Here is a 17,202-nt window from a genome sequence, read left to right as displayed (position 1 = left end):
ATCACATGAGGTAATACAAAGCATGCTGTCAAAATGTTCATATAATCCTAAAAATAATGGGGAAAAAAAAATGTACGCCAAAGACAGCAACAAAGAAACTGTCTTTAGTTTAAAAAAGAAAAGCTGTTAGTAGCTCGTCATCTCGCATTAACACGAATGAGACAGCGGCACCGATACATTGCGACGTGCCTGTTTTAGGCAGCGTCCAGGCAACGGGCAGTCATTGCTTTACATCCAGTGGGTTTTCTTACATCTCCATAATTATCATTTGTCGCAACCAAAACTGTGAATCAATACTAAAATGAAAGTAGCCCTTTTGACTGCACAAAGTATTATCCAGAGAACACAGAACTTGAGTCAGCGAGTACAAAAAATTGACACAATTTTATAAGGTAACTTTTATATTATCCTTAAAAGGCGTGCACTTGGTGCCCAATTTAATTACATTTACATGTATTAATTTAGCAGATTCTTTTCTTCAGAGAAACATACATCTCATAGAAAATACAATGTGTTCATTACATAAGCAGGAAGAGACACTTAGATGCAGACAGATTTAGGGTGTGGCCAGGCTCTGGTCTTCTACACACACATTAAGAAGAAATTAAATTATTGTAATTAAATTACAGGGGCAGTTAGTTTACAGGTTAGCGATGTTGCTACCTTTGGACCCAAAGGTTGCAGGTTTGAGTCTCACTTCCAGCTGTAGTACCCTTGAGCAAAGTACTTACCGTAAATTGCTCCAGTAAAATTACCCAGTTGTATGAATGGGTAAACAGCTGAACATTGTAAGTGGCTTTGGAGAAAAGCATCGGATAAATTTAAATTAAGAAATAATCTATGAATTTATCATGTAATTGAAAAGAATGTTAACATTATTATGCAGTTTGTGCATTATACAAAATAAAATAACATAGATGTAATTTTTCTTAAACAACTGTTTTTGAAACCTGTTTTTGCTTAATGATGTAAATGTGCTCATTGTGTTTGACATAAAGGCCCATCTGCTGCACAAGCACAGACAGCCTTTTCATTATTAGTCCAAAAGATTGTCCCCTTCCTGTTGTTGCAGATGTTAAAAGTCAATGATTCCTGCTCAAGGGTTTGCTGGTTTAACTGGAACACAGTTATATGTGTTTGTACTGGAATTTTTCTTCTCATTGTGCTGTTACTGGATACACCTGTTCCTTTACCGGGGGACTTATTTTTTGTTATTGTTTTGTTACTTCACTCAGGTTCTTATCGAAATCAACTCTCAATTTAACTTATTTCTACAACTTCACATTGTGCTAGAATTAGTGTATTATGCATTTATTCAAGTACAACTGTTACAGCAAGGCTTTACCGATGAGTTGCAGTTTTTAGATTTCAATTCCATCTCCTATTTCTTGTCCTAAATGTGATTTTTCTTCCCATTTTTTCCTATTTTATCACTGTAGGATTCGATGAGTTCAGTGCAGTCGACTTCAGTGGCACGTTCTACGTGAACACGGATCGGGATGATGACTACGCAGGCTTTGTGTTTGGTTACCAGTCTAGTTCGCGATTTTATGTAGTCATGTGGAAGCAGATCACGCAAACTTACTGGGAGAAGAATCCCTCCATGGCCATGGGTATGTCCGGTGTCTCCCTCAAGGTGGTCAATTCCAGCACAGGTGCTGGGGAGCACCTCCGCAATGCCTTGTGGCACACAGGAAACACTCCTGGACAGGTGGGTGGTCTCTGCTTTCTTCTTGCATCATCTGAAACAATTGCCAGCTTTTAATTGTCAGAGTACATTAAACCTGTGATTCAGAATACATCCAGAATATATATTTGTGTAGCTTAATGTAAAAGTACTTTAAGTATTAAGTATGTAATTTAATAAACTTGTAAAATTGATTGAATACAGGTTCAAACTCTGTGGCATGACTCCAAGAACATGGGCTGGAAGGATTACACTGCCTACAGGTGGCACCTCATCCACCGACCCAGGACGGGCTTCATCAGGTATGGATCTCTCCCAAGTATTTTCAGATGATGGGGGAAAAAACTATCATTAAAATACCCTTTTTTTCAAATGACTAAACAAATATATTTATTTGAATCTATTTACAAAATTTGTGGTTTTTAAGGATTTAAACGTTTAACTTAATCTCATATGTGCAACCACGTAGAACCTCCGGTCTAAAATGACTATTATTTTTCTTGTTTTTAGAGTTGTGGTTTATGAAGGAAAGCAGATCATGGTTGACTCGGGCCCCATTTACGACAAGACATTTGCTGGAGGAAGATTAGGGTTGTTCGTCTTCTCTCAGGAGCTTGTCTTTTTCTCCGATCTCAAATACGAGTGTAGAGGTAAGAACGTAAAAATCACTTTCGTTTTTGATTTTGTATCTACAGAAGACCTGGTAAACATTTGAATAACTTGAAAAAAGGTTAAATCTGAAATTTCAGAACTGATTGAATAGCTTTGCAGATTATCAGGTACAATTTTAACTTAGTTATTTTTACTTGTGGTATTTGCATATAATACAACAAATCTGACCTTCAAGTATTTAAACAGAGTGATAACGTTCATCAGTTTCTTTGTACAGCGGGATTCAAAGGTCTGAACTATTCAGTGGTTTATACCTTTAAACCCTGAGATTTAAACTCTAAACTCTTTTTTTAGAATTTACCTTCATTATTTCTTTTTGGTGTATGAAATGAAAAATGAATCAAACCATCCAAATTGAAGTTGGATCAATGCATTTGAAGAGAATGTTAAAGTAATTAGACTTGTGAAGAAAAAAACAAACTGTTTTAAATGTGTAAGCTTTCTGTAGGCAAAGGCAAAAATGTGTCAAGCACTTTGGACAAAAGTGTCTCCTGTGTAATTAAATTCAATGCAATAGTTTTAATTTCTCCGTATCCCAAAAAACTGATTTAGAAGAACATAAAATGGGTTCTAAAAAATACACTGGAACTTTGTCTTATTATCCAGATAACCCGGAATTCCCCGCTGTGTTCATAAGGTAACTGTAAGAGGAAGTGTGTGTTCTGTCCTCTACAGCACCATGCTTTTTCTGCTTCACAACTCTTGTAATATTCTGGCTTTATTGATATAAGGATCTATCAACATCTTCTGCAAACTAAAGTGCACCCTTTTCAAAATATTGCTTGTTTTTCACTTGCAGATGCTGAGTCCAAGTACACTCAAATTTAGATTGACCCTTTTTCATTATGCTTTCACAAAAATAACTGTTTTGCATATTTATGTGCATTTCATCATGCCCAGATAAACTTTTACGCAGCTTTTCCTGTAATGTAACGTAAATGTTTATATGTATCTCCAAAAAAAAAGTATTACTAGGAAGGTGATCAGGAATCTTCGATATTCCGATAAAGTTTTATGCAGCTACTCATGTGATGAACACTGTTTCTTTCCATCATATGAACCAAACTAACTCCACGTAAGGATCACATGTCTGTATCTAAGTGTCTCTTTCTGCTAATGTAATGAACACATTGTATTTTCTACGAAATGTATGTCACTCTGGAGAAAAGTGTCAGATAAATGGATAAATGTGAATGTAATATAAATCTGAAATTTTCTGAGCACTGATGATGAATGGCATAATGCCATTATTAAAAATACTTTTAACAATGTCCATCTTCCTTTTTTTTCCTAGATAATTGAGCTACATTTGATCTTGCAACAGTGAAGTACTGAGTAGGTGAACCTCAGTCCCTTTCCGATCATCAAGACCCTCACCCACCTTTGCTGCCTCAGTCAATAAATTGGAGCTCCGTTCCACCAGAACCTGCAAAGCTCTGTCTCAGCCTCGCCTACCAACTATGGCTAATTGTATCTGGATGCTCGCAATTTTTGGGATCAAAGAAAGCCATTCGTTTTGTGTAGATAACATTCCATTAAACTAAAACCATAGTTTTCTTAAATGCAGTTATTATTTTATAACAGACATTTAACATTATACAATCTTCTTGGTCCATTTGTTTTTGTTTCCTTACGACTTTATTACAGAATATATGTTCTTCAGTTTCCTAGGTGTTCAGACCAGGTAACCTACCTGTATGTTCCATTTCATTTGTTAAAGATAGGTACAAGTTTTAGAAATAAGTATTAGATAATATTAATTGCCACGATAAATTACCATACAGAAAACAAAGGGCATTTCACAGGGAAACAGTGAATTGTGACATTCAGTTTCATTCTATTCATTGCACATTTTTACTGCTATCTTGAATACAGACCCTGTTGAATGCATTTGTTTCTTGAATTATTTTTGAAATTTTTTAGTTTGTTTTTTTTTTTTTTTTTACTTTATCCCTACGTTTTTACAGGGATAATTTTCTAGGTAACTGTTTTTTATAAGGTTTTAATTACCTGGGGGATGAAGATGTTTATATTTAGACTGTATTATAATTTCTTCTGTAAATTATTTATATTTTTCTTGCAACCTTTTTTGGTTAATGTTACATTTTTCTGTTTTTGCTAAAGATTGTAAATAATAATTTATTTGTTTACATTGACGGAATTTCACAGTTGAAGTACAATATCCTTTAAACTGTTCCATCAAAATATTTTCCATACGACATTATTTTTTATATATGCAGTGTCACCTTTGTGCCTTACTTGATTAGTATTTCCACCTAATAAAAGCACAAAAATATGAAGCACAGTGTGCACTTCATAAGCATATCAGGTCAGTGTCTCATTTTCTCAGATTGCACCTTTGAAATCTTAAGCTCCAGAGGTTAAGGCATTAAATTCAGTGGTAGCGGGAAGTAAAAATCAGCCAGGGTTCTAACAATCACAATGGGAAGGGCATCAAAATAACATGAATAACAACCAAAAATGCTTATTTATAATAACTGTTAGCATTCCTTTACAAGTGGCTGTGGGACTTTTCTTTGTTATTACTTAATGGAAATGAAGGTGGGCGCAGCCAGTTTAAAAATAATTTTTGAAAAACATGGGTGGAGTATCTTTTTTTTTCAAATATGAGAAGTTACTTGCAGATAGGTACAGGTTGAGGAACATGTTAAATGAGTGTATAGGTATTACATTTCTCTTGTATAGCATTATTGCTCTGTATATTCAATTTCTACCCTATTATGTTTTGACTTATATGATGCTTTGTGATGGACAATGTTTGATATCCACCTCACTGTCTGATTTACGTATTAAATGCATTATTGGAGCCACCTACGCTGTTCTTCCTACTCCGCAGAGAGAATCTGGGTAGGTACAGACCCGATTAGTTTATTTTAGGACAGATTATTATATGCACGGGGGCACAATGAGGTGTTCAGATCCCTGGCGCGCTTGTTGGACGCAACGCGGATTGAGGGGAAACTCTCCGCAGCGACGCGGGAGAAATAACGGAAGTTGTTTTGGGCGGGAGCGCTGCGTCAAGCGCGCGGACGCGGTGGTTCCGGTTCCAAGTGGGGCGAAGCGCGAGACTGGAAGTCAGTAGCTGACGAGGGAAAAGACCCGAACTTGTGCTGTACTTCGAGGTTGCGCGAGTAGTTTAGTCCATCGAGTTAACAATAGGGTATTTGTTACATATTATTATACCTTTGGAAGACGCAATGAGACGAGGGCGGGAAGAAGCTGAAGTACGCTGACTGAGCCTGAGTGAGGTGAGGGGAGCGACACAGCGAGGCCGGCAGTGGCAGTGCTAGCGGTGGAGGTAGGTAAGAGTTGAAGAGAGAGGGGTTCGTTGCAGAATCAGGCACGTCGCTGTTGTTGGACTTTTGGGGTCGGTCGTTAACGGCAGCGGTTAAAAACTTGTCTAAGGCAGCGGAAAATATCCAGCCAGAGTGGTTGGCATATTTGTATGATAATTTAGGCAGGAGAATTGGGGAAACAGACCTTAGCCTAAGCTTAACTGGGGTATTCTTATTCGCTTATGCGAAATGGTGAATGTTGGGCCTTGTTGTCACCTCCATCCATGCGCTTTATGTGGTGTGTTGGTTGTGTGCTGGTTGGAGGGTGGTCAACAGGCCGTTGGATGGGAGGCTTGGGCGGGTTAGTCAAAGCATGGAGGGGGGTGGGTCTGGGATGCCACATCTCGCCGTCGTTGAGCCTTCTCAGGCTTCTGGAGGTGTCGCGGGTTCAATTCGATGAAACGCCAACGAAAGAAGGTGCCCACTTGACAACCCCGGCAAAGTGCTCGCAGTGATCCCCGGCGAGGAGGGTAGTGCCCATCCATAACGTGTGCTGGACTGCAGGTGGATGGAGATGTTATGAATACTAGGTACGCGCGGTAGGTATATTGAGAAGAAAATGAGTACTGGTGGCATGGATGGTTTGTGTCCAGCCCCCAAAATTTTAGCACAAGGCCCTTGTCAAGGGTTTTAACATCTTACCCTGTGTATTATTCTATGTATAAATAAATATTTCATATTCCAGTTTGAAGACACATCTTTCCACTCATTATCTTGGAACCATCTAAACATATTCTGAGTCACTCAGTTCACAGTCTCTCAGTCGCTGTTTTCTTAATCTCAGGGTCATTATAACCGCATGATCTGGGTACTTGTAATTTGGTCTTCAGTTCAATTTATTTTTATAGCGCACTTTTCTCAATAGTGTGATGCATAGTAGTGAACACTTGGGGACAAGTGACACAGAAGTGATAAAGGCAAGCTAAAAAACAAAGAATGATCTCCAAACAGTAACCAGTAAATGAACTGCAAGCTGAGAACAGGAAAACAAAAAACTCCACAGCCAAAGAAAGGGAGGAAAATTAAAAAAAGAAAAATATACCAGTGAGGGACCAAGTACCAGTGGATGCCAGCCTCTTCTTGGAATTGCCTCTCCTTTTTTGTTTAACCCTGACAATCTAGTCCTAGGGTGAAAAAAATAACAATTATATAGATCCTCTAATACAAAATTTAACAATCAGAAGTTGACATATCTAGACACTTGTGTACAGGCCTGCAATGTCCATTATGTGTAAATATCTAGAATATTTACTCACTCATACATTAATTCAAAACAAAAACAACAGTCAAACTCCTGCTATATTAATGTATAGAATTAATATACTGTAACTTTCCATGCCTGCAATGTTACAATTGTGGATGCCTGTTTTGGAGAAAAATAATGAAAATACTCCTTATAAACTTTTTTGGCTACTTTTGCTTTCTAAACTAACATCACCCAATCCTGAAAAAACTAAGATCACAAGTGCTAAAGCATAAGGTCCCATGGACAAAGCTCTGGCGACCAGAGCCCAAGCATCTAAAGTTCAGGATGTGCCGGCCTATATTAAATGCAGATAAATTACTGTAGAAATTTGAAATTTAAAGTCTGCTGGAGTGGAGTCTGTTTTTTTTTTTTCCAAATATAATTTTCAAGACTACAAAATACATGGAACAACTTCAGAACATTACATTATTAACAGTACTTTGTGAGATTCAATACTACTGTATTAAAACAATGACCCAGTATTGTTATTTCTCTAAGACAGATCCTGGAGGCTTGTTTTACATTAATCTGTTGCACATGCTTCCAACCAGACAATATGGAAATATTTAAACAATATATCAGAGAGACATATTCAACTTCCTGAACTTACAAACATAACCGGGATGAGAAGTTGGCAATTCAGTTTATGTGTATTCAGAGTCAATTTTACCACTACATCACAATTTAAAAAGTTTAATAAAACAGACATCCCTTGATTTATTCATGGGTTATATAAAAACTAGAAAAACACACACACTGTCTACAACCGCTTGTCCCAAGTGGGACCGCAGCCAACTGGTGCCTAACCCAGCAACACAGGCTGCAAGACTGGACACACACACACACACACACACACACACACACTGGATGGGACGTCAGCCTGCCACAAGGCATCCCAAGCAGGACTTGAACCCCAGACCCACCACAGAGCAGGTCCCGGCCAAACCCGCTGCGCCACCGCACCCCCACCAAAACACATATATAGCACATATATTCAAAATTTAATAGCTGCAGCAAATCTACTGTCATAAACATTAACAAATTTCTGTTACATAGAGCAGTACTCTCCATCCAAACACACACACACATGCACACGCACACACACTTTCTGAACCGTTTGTGCCATACGGGGTTGCGGGGACCCGGAGCCTAACCCGGCAACACAGGGTGTAGGGCTGGAGGGGGAGGGGGCACACCCAGGATGGGACGCCAGTCCATCACAAAGCACCCCAAGTGGGATTTGAACCCCAGACCCACTGGAGAGCAGGACCCGGTCCAACCCACTGCGCCACTGCGCCACTGCACACCCCCCCCCCCCCCCCCCACTCTCCATGCAATACAGCTCAATTTATTTATGAACAGCAAGTGACTGCTGAAATTTCCGATGTTGTGTGCAGCTCTGTGATGCTCTGAACCGGACCACTAAGGTGGTGGTGGTGGCAGTGACATGGGAAGAGGGGTTTCTGAAATGTGTGAGAGTTCTGGCTTCACCATGGATGGTAAGATGGGAAACACTGGCCGCTCTGTGTAGGAGACGGTGGTTCTAGTAGGTAAACACAGTGGGATCTGGGGTTCTGTGTTGTGGCGAGCAAGAGTCTGTGATGCTTGGTAATGGGAGTTTGGTGGGCAAACAGATGGGTGAGTTAGGAACTGAAGAACAGCAACATATGAGCGGGCCGTATGTGGTGCAGTCTGGCAGATAGTAGGGTAGCGGGTCAGCTGTCTTTTTTAAGTGGATCTGTGGTTTGGCTGGCACTCTGGTCAGGTCTACATCACAGCAGGGCAGCCCACATGGCAAGCTGTGCGTGCTGGGTATGAGCCCTGCTGCGAGACCCTGGCTACAGGCCTAACCACAAGCCTGCTGGGTACACAGGGGGACCACTGGAGGATCTGCTTGCTTGTTTATGTTCATGTGTACACATATGCTCAAAAAAGAACCTTTTAAAAACAAGGAAATTAAGTTTTAGTTGCTGTGGTTTCATTTTGAAGGCATCTACCTGAAACAGGCACTAAAATGCACGTGTGGTTCTAACCTTATTTAACAATTAACCTCAATTTGGAAATGTTTGTACTGTTAGTGTAACAGTATATTACTACTATTGTTCATAACAGTACTATTGTACTGGTAGTATAACTGCTGAATCTCTGTCCACATTTAAAACTCACCTTTTCCAGACTCACTTCGCCCATCCCATCATCTCTTAAGTTCATGTACGGTGTAAATGTTCATGCTTTATAACTGTAAGACGATGCCCAGAGAAACCTTTACACACTACTTTGTAATGTAATGTAAATGTTTATATATATCTCTAAAAAAAATTACTAGGTGATCAGGAATCACCCATCCTGGGTGTGTCCCCTCCCCCTCCTGCCTTGTGCCCTGTGTTGCCAGGTTAGGGTCCGGCTTGCCACGACCCCGCTCGGGACATGCGGCTTCTGTCAATGTGTTTGTGTGTGTGTGATCAGGAATCGTGGATATTTGGATAAACCTTTATGCAGCTACTCATGTGATGAACATTGGTTCTTATGGTGAAGGAAACAAACTAACTGCACTTAAGAATCACACAATTGCATCCAGGTGTCTCTTTCTGCTAATGTAATGAACTCATTGTATTTTCTATGAGATGTATGTTGCTTTGGAGAAAAGCATCTGCTAAATGAATACATGTAGACATGCCTGATGCCATTGTTGTGTAAATAAAGTAGAGGAAAGTTCAATGTGTGCATCCACCAGGTAACTTAAATGCAAACAGACACTGAGTTCAAAATCTTAAGATGGTAGTGTTGACTGGCTGGGCTATTTTATGAATTCTTTCCAACACTTTTCTAGTGAGCACAGGTTAGACGCAAGTTATTCTGCAGTATGTACGTTGCCTTTGGAGGTATGGAAGACTACTGTTACCCTCTTACCGATCTTGCTAGTTCCATTCCCCATTAGAACAACATAGTATATATGTGAGGTCTATCTTCTGTTCTAGCATTGCTTTTTCTTGACTCTGTTCATTTCATGGATGTTCTCAGCCCTGTAGAAAGAGGCACAGAGTGTTTATAGCATAGCTTTTAAGAGCAGTTGTATTTCCAGTATCTCCCCAAACCCCACTGCACATACTCTTTGTGAAGAACAGCTCTGCATACATTTCCATCCATGCACACTTATCCTGAGAAACCAGCCAGGAATTGCAGTCAGTCCCCCAACTCAGAACAGAAGCTTTCCCCCATGGGGTATTTGGGGCAATTTTATAAGTTATTTATTTTTGACAGATTGGTTTTCCTAAGCCTATCTCCATTGAACATTCTTTCAACATTACAAAGGTTTGTTTCTGTAGCGGGGGGTTCAAAAGGGGTCAGATTAGATATAGAATTTAGTATCTTTGGCAGTCTGGCTGCTGCATTACTCTGAACTTCCAATGATCTCTTCAAAGGAGAGGAGAAAACATCATGGTCCCATATTACTGAGAAATTAGCGCTCACTGGCCCACAACTGATGCATCAGCATAATGTAATGAAAGCCAGGTTACCAGGGGAACTTGAACAACCTCAGCATAAATAAACAAAAATAAACAAGACTTTTAAAAAATCCTTTCTCATTCCAGAACGCAAACACTTTTGCAAAACCTTTGCAGATCAGCAAGATCAAGCCCGATCCACATCAAACCAGGAGGATTAAGCAATCCGACTGACCCTCACGAGTGCGAACCAGCCCCTTGTTCCCAGAATTTTCTGGGTTCAGCTTTGCTGTCCATGGGAATCCTAATGAGGGAATCTTTGTGAACTCCAAGCAGAAAGAAAGAGAGACCCTGGCAGAGAGAAGGTTCTGTCCATTTGAATAAATGCTACCTCTTTTTTGGTTCGATTCATCAGGAAAATATCTACAGCCACCCCCAAGCTCTTTGCCAAAGACCCAGAATGCACTGGGGACAGGGCCAGTTATTTTCAGCTGGGATTTAAGTGCCTCAGTAGATACTAATTGTCAGCATGAATGTCTTTTTATGTTAAGTCTTGGCACTGCCGTTTTAAGGACATAAGCAGTAGTTCATAAACTAAAGCACTGTTCTCACTCTTGAAAGTTACCTAAAACTGGAAGTATAGAACTGCAAGATGCCTAGACACTGATGAATAGGTGAGACGATGGTAATGTGTCCTACTGGTGTGTACAGTTTATATCAAACACAGCTTTACATCTTGTAAACATTGATCTTGCTCTGGATTTTGTTCTGATTTGCAGGAACTGTAGAGTTCCTAAACAGTCCCATGACTGCTCTGCATCCTCTGACAGCTGGGTCAGGAAGTGTCTGGAGCTGCTGAACCCCTGCCACTTTTATAATAATTCTAAAATGGAATTCTAAACACTCCATGTCATGAATATTTATTCTTTTGCTGACATTTATCTCAAAAACAGTATACAATGATTGCTGTGCAGTTTTTAGCTGAGACCTTTCTCTAAGGTGACTTACAATACTAGATACACTACAGCAAACACCCTGTAATCATTCACTCATCTATGGAGCATTACATTTGCATTTATTTATTTAGCAGATGATTTTCTCCAAAGCAACTTCCAATGAACTCTATATAGTGTTATCAGCCCACACACCTTATTCACCAAGGTGACTTACACTGCTAGACACACTTACTTACACTGGGTCACTTATCCATACATCAGTGGAACACACTCTCTCTCTGTCACTCACTCACTCACTCACTGTGGGTGAACCTGAACAGCATGTCTTTGGCCTGTGGGAGGAAATCAGAGCACCCAGAGGAAACCACACAGACACAGGGAGAACATGTAAACACCATATATACTGAGTGGGGATCAAACCCATATCTTCTCACACCACCCAGGCACTGTGAGATAACAGTGCTACTCACTGTGCCACCAGACCACCACTAGAGCAGCTTCACTCAGACTCATCTTGGGCTGTGGGAAGAAACCCAAACAAACAAATGCAGGGAGAATATGAACTGAGTTGGAATCATACCCACATCTGAACACAACTCAGGAGCTGCGAGGGAACAACACTACCCGTTGAGTCACCAAAAGTCTAAAGACATTTAAAAAATAATAAAAACCCTTCAAAAGGTAAAATGTGTTTCATATGAAATATATATTCTTAGAGTTAATACTTGGTTCAGGTAAAAAGAGTAACTAAAAGAAATTATTAAGCAAGTGTCCTACTTAGCTTTGTGTGCTCAGTTCAATACAAGTTTGTTTTTCAAACATGCTATGTGATTTATCACTGCAGACTTCAACAAAATTTATGTCATGAACACAGATAAATGATGAAAATGAGTTCAAAAGTCTTGAAAACCTGTGATTTAGTGTTATATGAACCTCATAAACAAAAAGTAATGAAAGTAGCTTGAAATGGAAAACATTTAGACATTGTCTGTATGAAAACAAGATCTCCGTTTCACCCTGTACATAAACACACAAGGCAGTAAAGAATATGTCATGCAACATACCTGAAATTATTTCCAAGCAAAAAAAGAATGTAGGTCATTCTAATCTGTTTGCAGAAAAATATTTAAGCAAAAAAGGTATTTTAAATTAATTTGAAAAGTTTTACAGTCTCTTTCCTGTTTTTCCTTGCTCTTATTAGCAAAATCTGCAACTCTGCTGCAGAAAGAAGGCACAGATGGTGTTGGGCTCAGATGTGGGGGCCAAGTTGAAAGATCCCAACATTTGCTGGCAACGAGGTGTTCAGAACTGGCTTCGACTGAAATGGTCACAGCTCGGGTTGATTCAACAAGCACGTTGTGCAGCACAGGAACTGCTCCAGGCTTTCAAAAATCAAACCCAAATATTCTCTGGCACCAATGAACTCTTTGCATTGCAGTTACTTTCCAAATCCTGAGGAGAAGAGAGGAGAAAACAACTGAAATGCTGATTCAAAAGGAAACGCCATTTCAGAGAGTCACAATTAACACAGTTACTTGGAGGTAACATGGTGTTTAGAATCTCATAGTTGGAACCCAAAAAAAGCCAATTTGAATTTATGATGGCCTGTAGAGTACTGCATGACCCTTGAGAAAGGCACTTTCTGTGTAAGATTTCCCTCTGCTTAAATAAATGGGTAAGAATGACTTGTGTGTCACTCTGCATAAAAGTATCTCCTCAATTTATTAATGCAGATGTACCAGCTGAGCAGCAACATAATGAAATGTACTGCAAGTCTTTCAGGAGAAATTAATGAGGTTGCCATAATATAGAGCTAAGGCTGAACAAAATCTGTCAGTACATGAGCGATGCATTTAGGATTTGCAATGTACTCCTAAAAAAAAAAAACCATACAGTCTCTTTGAATTTTTATTTGTCTTTTTTTAATCATCTGTCATATTGTACTGTCTCACACTGCTCTCTTACTAACAGCTAATTCTATCTACAGTCATATGCCGCTTAACGACGTTTGGCTTAATGACTGACCATGTAGACGACGGTGGTCCAATAAGATTATAATGGAGCTGAAAAATTCTGATTGACTAGCGATGTCGTAGCGCAACGTGTTACATGTTTGTGGTGGTGCTGCTGTAAACAAACCTACTACGCTGCCAGTCATATAAAATTATAGCACATACAACTATCTACAGGACACACACACACACACACACACACACTTTCAGAACCGCTTGTCCCATACGGGGTCGTGGGGAACCGGAGCCTACCCGGCAACACAGGGCGTAAGGCCGGAGGGGGAGGGAACACACCCAGGACGGGACGCCAGTCCGTCGCGAGGCACCCCAAGCGGGACTCGAACCCCAGACCCACCGGAGAGCAGGACCCGGTCCAACCCATTGCGCCACCGCGCCCCCCTCTACAGGACATAATACCTGAATATAAAAATAATCACCTATGTTACTGCTTTATGTATTTACTGTACTGTACTTTTTATCATTATTTTACAATGTACTCTTTCTACTTATAAAAAGTTTACTGTTAAACAGAATGCTGTGCTATGCCGGCAGCAGCATCATAAATCTTGTGTTTACCGCGTCTCTTGGCTGAATCGAGGCTATACCATCTAGGTTTGTATCAGTACACTCTATGATGTTCGCGCAGCGATGCATTTCTCAGAACGTATCCCTGTCGTTAAGCAACACGTCTGTAATGTCACCCTCCACGAGTCAGTGCTCTTCTGTTAATTCAGTGCTTGTTTGTAAAGTGTCATTGAGGTTTTTGGCACCTGCAACAACAGCAGTAGGAAGGGCAGGGGGAATTGTTTGGGATTATAGAAGAAGAAGAAGATGCCTGTGGTTGCACAGCAGTTGGGCCTTTCTGTCAAGTACGCGGCCCAGTGTAGTACATGGCAACAGTGGAGAAACAGTGAACACAATCATTATTCCATCAGTCTGCCAAGATTCCAATTATTACTGCATTACACAGAGCTTTGTAGGGGGCCTATGGACTAAACGACAAATAATGCTAACACTCAGTGACTGGACATGTGTATGTTATAGTTATCCAGAGGTTTAGAAATTTGAAAACAATGGTTTAGCTAAGCATGTTGCAAAGATCTCAGGACCCTGAAAGACATTCTTCATTCATTGATTTCAGATGAAAAATAAGTTGTATTCTGTAGCTCTGGTTTGAATTAATTATGCGGTTGTGAAATGCGTATATGTGAAAAACAGTTTTTATCTGAGTTGACAGTTTTGTTTCAGTCTGTTTCTACTGGGACCAGTGGAAGGGTTGGTGAAATGCTGAAAAAATCTGCTCTGTACATGACATGAACAAAACCTGGATTAGTAAAACATTAATTCTCTATATGCAGTGCCTTGCAGAGGTATTCAGACCATTGACCAACACACTCTCTTTTACTGGACCACAGATTATCCATTGAGATTTAATTTGCTTATTTTAAAACACACACACACACACACACACACACTTTCAGAACCGCTTGTCCCATACGGGGTCACGGGGAACCGGAGCCTACCCGGCAACACAGGGCGTAAGGCCAGAGGGGGAGGGGACACACCCAGGACGGGACGCCAGTCCGTCACAAGACACCCCAAGTGGGACTCGAACCCCAGACCCACCGGAGAGCAGGACTGCGGTCCAACCCACTGCGCCACCGCACCCCTCCTATTTTAAAACAATTAAACTCTAAATTATTTTAAAGTGATATTGTTTTTATTTTACAGAATAGATCATTTTTAAAACCTTTTTCCCTTCTTAGCGTGATTGGAAAACTGTTGGAAATTGCAATGTGGATTTCACTTGCATTTGCCTTGTATTATTTGAGCTTTTTTTGTTTTTTTAGCTAAATGTTTTGAAATGCCAGAAGAATCTCTGAATGAGATGATTTCCTTTTGCAATACTTTAATGTGTGTGGATGTGTACATGTGTAAGAATATCAGTCAGCCACACGTGCCATCGGAAGCACAATGTTCCAAGAATCTGCATTAATTCTTTAAAATTGGTAGAGTGGAACATAAAATCAAGCACATTGAACAAATAGATGTTTGTGTACATAATTTTACGTACTTGACAGATTCTGAAGTTTTCCTTTATTACTAGAAGATAGACTAGATCCTTCATCAACAGGTCCGTACACCTCTGAGAAATTCTCTATCAAACTGGACAGTTTGCTCATTTCATCCACTTTGTCAGCCAAGAGCCTGAGAGTAACACTCACCAAGAGTCTGCATCACACTGGTAAAATATCCAGCTGTGTAAGTGGGTTACTCACTCATTTTCATACACTGCTCGTCATTGTCAGGGTCACAGCTGGCCAGAGCCTAGACTAGAATCACTAGTTGCAAGGCTGGGAGGGATTCTCCCTGGATAGGAAGGATGCCAATACAGAGTACAGAAAACTCAGAATCACCAGTTCTCTCAATACCCATCTTTGGACTGTGATAAGAAGCCCGTCACAAGGATAACAAGCAAACTCCATATAGGGAGCAAGGATCAGACTTTGCCTTTTTCACGTGAGATCCTGTTCCATTTAATCAAACATAATGGGAAGTGCTAATCCCCTTACTTTACAAGGGAATGCTGGAGTCACATCTCGTTCTCATATGGCGTTAAATGCCCAAAGGTTTCTACGAATTGCCTCTGGAAATTAGTAGGCTTGCTCCATCACACGTGGTTTGTTTGCCAGGTCAAACACTGTTTATTTTACTCTGACACGTGAGCCATGCTATAAAACGACATGATGACATACTCCAGCGTGCAACCCATTTTTACAGCGCTGTTGAAATACAGCAAATAGCTGCAGTAAGTGGATGCACAAAAGGAGGGAAATTACTTGATTGCTTGTAAATTTCCAGCATTCTACTCATAGAGACTATCCAAATTGCCAGTGAAATTACTTTCATTACCCTTATTGAGGTCTGGTGCCTTCCATACCACGTTTACAAAGTGACGTACAGAATAACTCTCCAGCCAATGTAATAATGTAATATATTTATTACATCATTTATGTATTGTTTCTGTGAAAAATCCATCAGCACACCCAACACTGGCTACTAATAGGTATTCATTTTAAAAGCAGTGTGTAAATGAAAATCTCGTGTGATGACCAAATCCATAGACTTCCTTTTAGTAATTATGGACACTGTATACAATACTGCTGAATGACATCAATCTTAAGTCTACATAGTCTTTTCTGCCTGTAGAATTCATAGGAAATACAGAGCAGATTTTTTTATATATAAATTTGACATCACAGGCTCACCGTAACATACAGATGGAGACAGTACACTGAGGGATGGCAAATATGTGCTCATACATACATAGAGCTAGATGATACTAGTATAAGCCGGGGCCCATGCTGGCCAAGTCAGAATGTTTTACCTTCAACATGTGATAAAGTACATTGTCCTTTCAAAATTTTCAGATAGATCAGCCCAGTTAGATCCTGAGTGCAACTGCCCCATGACCATATCTATTCCACATCTGACTTGTCCCTGCTGAAGCTTCTGTGTATTTTGATTTTACACATCTCCTTGAGAGTTTCCTTGCCTCTTACTGAGGTGGGCACTTTACCAGCCTACACCATTTGGTCCCTACTAAACACCAAGCACCAAGGTTGTACACTGTTCTTCCTCATTGACTGGAAGGGGTGTAGCCTTGGGAAGTGCCACCTGCTTATGACATTTTTGAATCATCTCAACTTCTTATTTCCACAGGGACCATTGAGACAGCATAGCAGTGGTACCCCAGAGGGAGGCCCTGTTGACCCAGTGCAGAAACTGCTCGTGGGGGACACTGTTGCTCTACATCAAGCTCCAAC

General features: G+C 40.2%; 1 protein-coding gene and 1 long non-coding RNA gene across 5 annotated transcripts in view; one reads left to right on the top strand and one right to left on the bottom strand.

Annotated features, from left to right (window-relative positions):
* The window catches only part of thbs2a (thrombospondin 2a), a 35,847-nt gene extending 18,658 nt beyond the window's left edge, over positions 1–17,189 (top strand). The window contains exons 19-24 of one of the 3 annotated variants that reach the window (XR_003797880.1): positions 1,440–1,711; positions 1,892–1,989; positions 2,198–2,337; positions 2,966–2,996; positions 3,654–5,678; positions 17,099–17,189. Coding sequence is in view for 2 of the 3 variants with exons in the window: in XM_018766215.2 (XP_018621731.1) it covers positions 1,440–1,711; positions 1,892–1,989; positions 2,198–2,337; positions 2,966–2,996; positions 3,654–3,657 (545 nt within the window). In the remaining variant the exon portion in view is untranslated. Of the gene's footprint in view, positions 1–1,439; positions 1,712–1,891; positions 1,990–2,197; positions 2,338–2,965; positions 2,997–3,653; positions 5,847–17,098 lie in introns of those variants that run through there. The other 2 variants (XM_018766215.2, XM_018766217.2) reach the window with 2 other exon arrangements.
* Positions 1,671–12,931, bottom strand: LOC108942745 (uncharacterized). 2 transcript variants are annotated; one of them, XR_001966735.1, is made up of 5 exons: positions 12,428–12,931; positions 11,834–11,882; positions 9,872–9,984; positions 6,758–6,839; positions 1,671–1,742 (listed from the first exon to the last, which is right to left on the bottom strand). It is a non-coding gene; the product is annotated as an uncharacterized LOC108942745 (long non-coding RNA). The 2 variants fall into 2 exon arrangements; XR_001966736.1 differs by lacking the exon at positions 9,872–9,984.
* Positions 17,190–17,202: the final 13 nt, after the last annotated feature.

The sequence above is a fragment of the Scleropages formosus genome, chromosome 8, assembly GCF_900964775.1.
Source record: "Scleropages formosus chromosome 8, fSclFor1.1, whole genome shotgun sequence".
NCBI lineage: Eukaryota > Metazoa > Chordata > Actinopteri > Osteoglossiformes > Osteoglossidae > Scleropages > Scleropages formosus.
The sequence above is the reverse complement of the archived record's forward strand: the minus strand, read 5'-3'. Positions and strand labels throughout refer to the sequence as shown.